The sequence below is a fragment of the Solanum tuberosum genome, unplaced genomic scaffold (genome assembly GCF_000226075.1).
Source record: "Solanum tuberosum cultivar DM 1-3 516 R44 unplaced genomic scaffold, SolTub_3.0 scf00042, whole genome shotgun sequence".
Classification (NCBI taxonomy): domain Eukaryota; kingdom Viridiplantae; phylum Streptophyta; class Magnoliopsida; order Solanales; family Solanaceae; genus Solanum; species Solanum tuberosum.
Window position 1 is genome coordinate 482,315 of NW_006238967.1, and position 2,631 is coordinate 484,945.

Genomic DNA, 2,631 nt, shown 5'->3' on the forward strand with positions numbered 1-2,631 from the left:
GCACTTGGGAACTCAATAATTGCTAGGGTTGCAAATTAATCTCCAAAGTTCCAAAGCAAAAAATAGAATAATAGTGTCTAACCCCCAAAAACGAGGTTTACATGCCCTATTTATAGAAAACAACTCCTAAATAAAAAGGGAAACGAATTAAGGAAAGTTTTGTTCAGGTACGCGTCTTCGATCCACGAGACTGACTTACGGACCGTCGATGGATCTACGGTCCGTAGGTCCCTTCCGTCACTCAGGACATGGAAAATATTTAGACATCCAAAACTCAGCTTCTCTGAAGCAAACGACGGACCAGCAACACGGACCATAGATCGACCTACGGTCCGTCAATCCCCTCTGTAGCTCCATACTTGGAATCTTCAAAAATCAGGTACTGGAACCCTCGCAGTATCACTCTACGGATCAACAGTACGGTCCGTAGATCAGTCTACGAGCCGTCAATGGGCGTCATGGTTCCACACTTGGTCAGATTTCCCTGATTTGTCCTCACTACCATGCCTGCTGATCTACGGTTATAACCTACTGACCGTGGATGGATCTACGGTCCGTAGATCACCTCCGTGGATGCCCTTTTCTGCAATTCCTTCAGCTGTCTCTAAACTTCCGCGCCTGAACACCTTTCCTGCAAAACATGATAAAAATACATAAAAAAATAATATAAAAGGGCCCTAGATACACACAACTTGTAAGTGAAATGTAGTAGAAATACCGTAAACTCACGGTATATCAGAGTCTCTGGCTTTGACGAACTTGGCGTTTCGGACTTTGAGAAAGTAGGAGTCTCAGGCTTTGGAGAACTTGGGGTCTCGGTCTTAGGGGAACTAGGAGTCTTAGGCTTTGGGAAATTTGGGGTCTCGGGCTTTGGGGAACTTGGAGACTCAGGCTTTGGGAAAGTAAAAGTCTCAGGCTTTGAGGAACTTGGTGTCTCAGGCTTTGGGGAACTAAGAATCTTGGGCTTCGAGAAACTAGGAGTCTCAGGCTTCGATAAACTTGGCATCTCGGGCTTTGGGGAACTTGGTGTCTCGGGCCTTGAAAAACTAGGAGTCTCAGGCTTTGAGGAACTAGTAGTATCAAGATTCGGAAAACTTGGGGTCTCAAACTTTGAGGAAGTTGGGGTCTCGGACTTTGAGAAAGTAGGGATCTTGGGTTTCGAGAAACTAGGAGTATGAGGCTTTGAAGAACTTGGGCTCTCGGAATTTGGGAAATTTGAGGTCTTGGACTTTAATAAACTAGGGGTCTCGGGTTTTGAGAAAGTAGGAGTCTCAATATTGGTAAAAGTAGGGGTCTCAGGCTTTGGGGAACTAGGAATTTCTGGCTTTGAGAAAGTAGGAGTATCAGGCTTTGAGAAAGTAGGGGTCTCCGGCTTTGGAGAACTAGGAGTCTCAGGTTTTGAGAAAGTAGGAGTCTTAGGTTTTGAAAAACTAGGATTTTCAGGCTTTGAAAAACTAGGGGTCTCGAGCTTTAGAGAATTAGGGATCTCTGGCTTTGGGGAACTAGGAGTCTTAGGCTTTGAAAAATTAGGAATCTCAGGTTTTGGAGAACTAGGGGTCTCGGGCTTTGAGAAACTTAGGATCTCAAGCTTTGAGAAAGTAGGAGTCTCCGGCTTTGAAAATGTAGGGGTCTCGGGATTTGGGGAAGTACGAGTCTCACGCTTTGAGAACATAGGAGTCTCGAGCTTTGAAAAACTAGGGGTCTTAGGATTTGAGAAGGTAGGAGTCTCGGGCTTTGGTGAACCAGGTTCTCAAGCTTAGAGAAACTTGGAATCTCGGGATTTAAGAAAGTAAGAGTCTCACGCTTTGAAAAAGTAGGAGTCTCGAGCTTTGGAGAACTAGGGATATCGGGTTTTGAGAAACTAGGAGTATCGAGCTTTGAGAAACTAGGAGTCTCAGGTTTTGAGAAACTAGGGGTCTCGGGCTTTGAAAAACTAGGGGTCTTAGGATTTGAGAAGGTAGGAGTCTCGGGCTTTGGTGAACCAGGTTCTCAAGCTTAGAGAAATTTGGAATCTCGGGCTTTAAGAATGTAAGAGTCTCACGCTTTGAAAAAGTAGGAGTCTCGAGCTTTGGAGAACTAGGAATATCGGTTTTAGAGAAACTAGGAGTATCAGGCTTTGAGAAACTTGGGGTAGCGGGCATTGAGAAACTTGGGGTAGCGGGCGTTGAAAACCTAGGAGTAGCGGGAGTTGAGAAACTAGGGGACTGAAGAAGATGACGTGCCATTATAGTAGTTATCATATGGTCATGTATAAAGTAGATAACTGCATGTAATAAGATGAAAGAAAAGTTATAATGTCGAGCCATTTTTTTGAAGATTCAAGAAGCTTAGAGAAAAATAGGGTAAGAGCATATAAAATTTTGATATTAGCTATATATAGATTTTTAAAGGCATGTAGAAGATTTCAATATTTGATATGTTAGTTAACCTTTTTATCTGTCAATATTATAGTATCTAGAATTTGTATTGTGATAGCAATATTATAGTATCTTGAATATCGCTAGAATAAAGGAATGACCAGATTTACTAGCTTATATGAGATTATTAAGGAATCAAACATTTATTAAACTATTTACTAATCACCTTTAACTATCAATCACAGTGTATTTTTTATCCTTCCTTTGTAGCTTT

General features: G+C 42.2%; 1 protein-coding gene across 1 annotated transcript in view; it reads right to left on the bottom strand.

Annotated features, from left to right (window-relative positions):
* The window catches only part of LOC107059832 (proteoglycan 4-like), a 17,394-nt gene extending 15,169 nt beyond the window's left edge, over positions 1-2,225 (bottom strand). The window contains exons 1-2 of the mRNA XM_015306845.1: positions 1,983-2,225; positions 730-1,732 (exon numbers count right to left, since the gene is read on the bottom strand). Of these exons, the coding sequence (XP_015162331.1) occupies positions 730-1,732; positions 1,983-2,225 (1,246 nt within the window). The remainder of the gene's footprint in view (positions 1-729; positions 1,733-1,982) is intronic.
* Between the last annotated feature and the right edge of the window lie 406 nt (positions 2,226-2,631).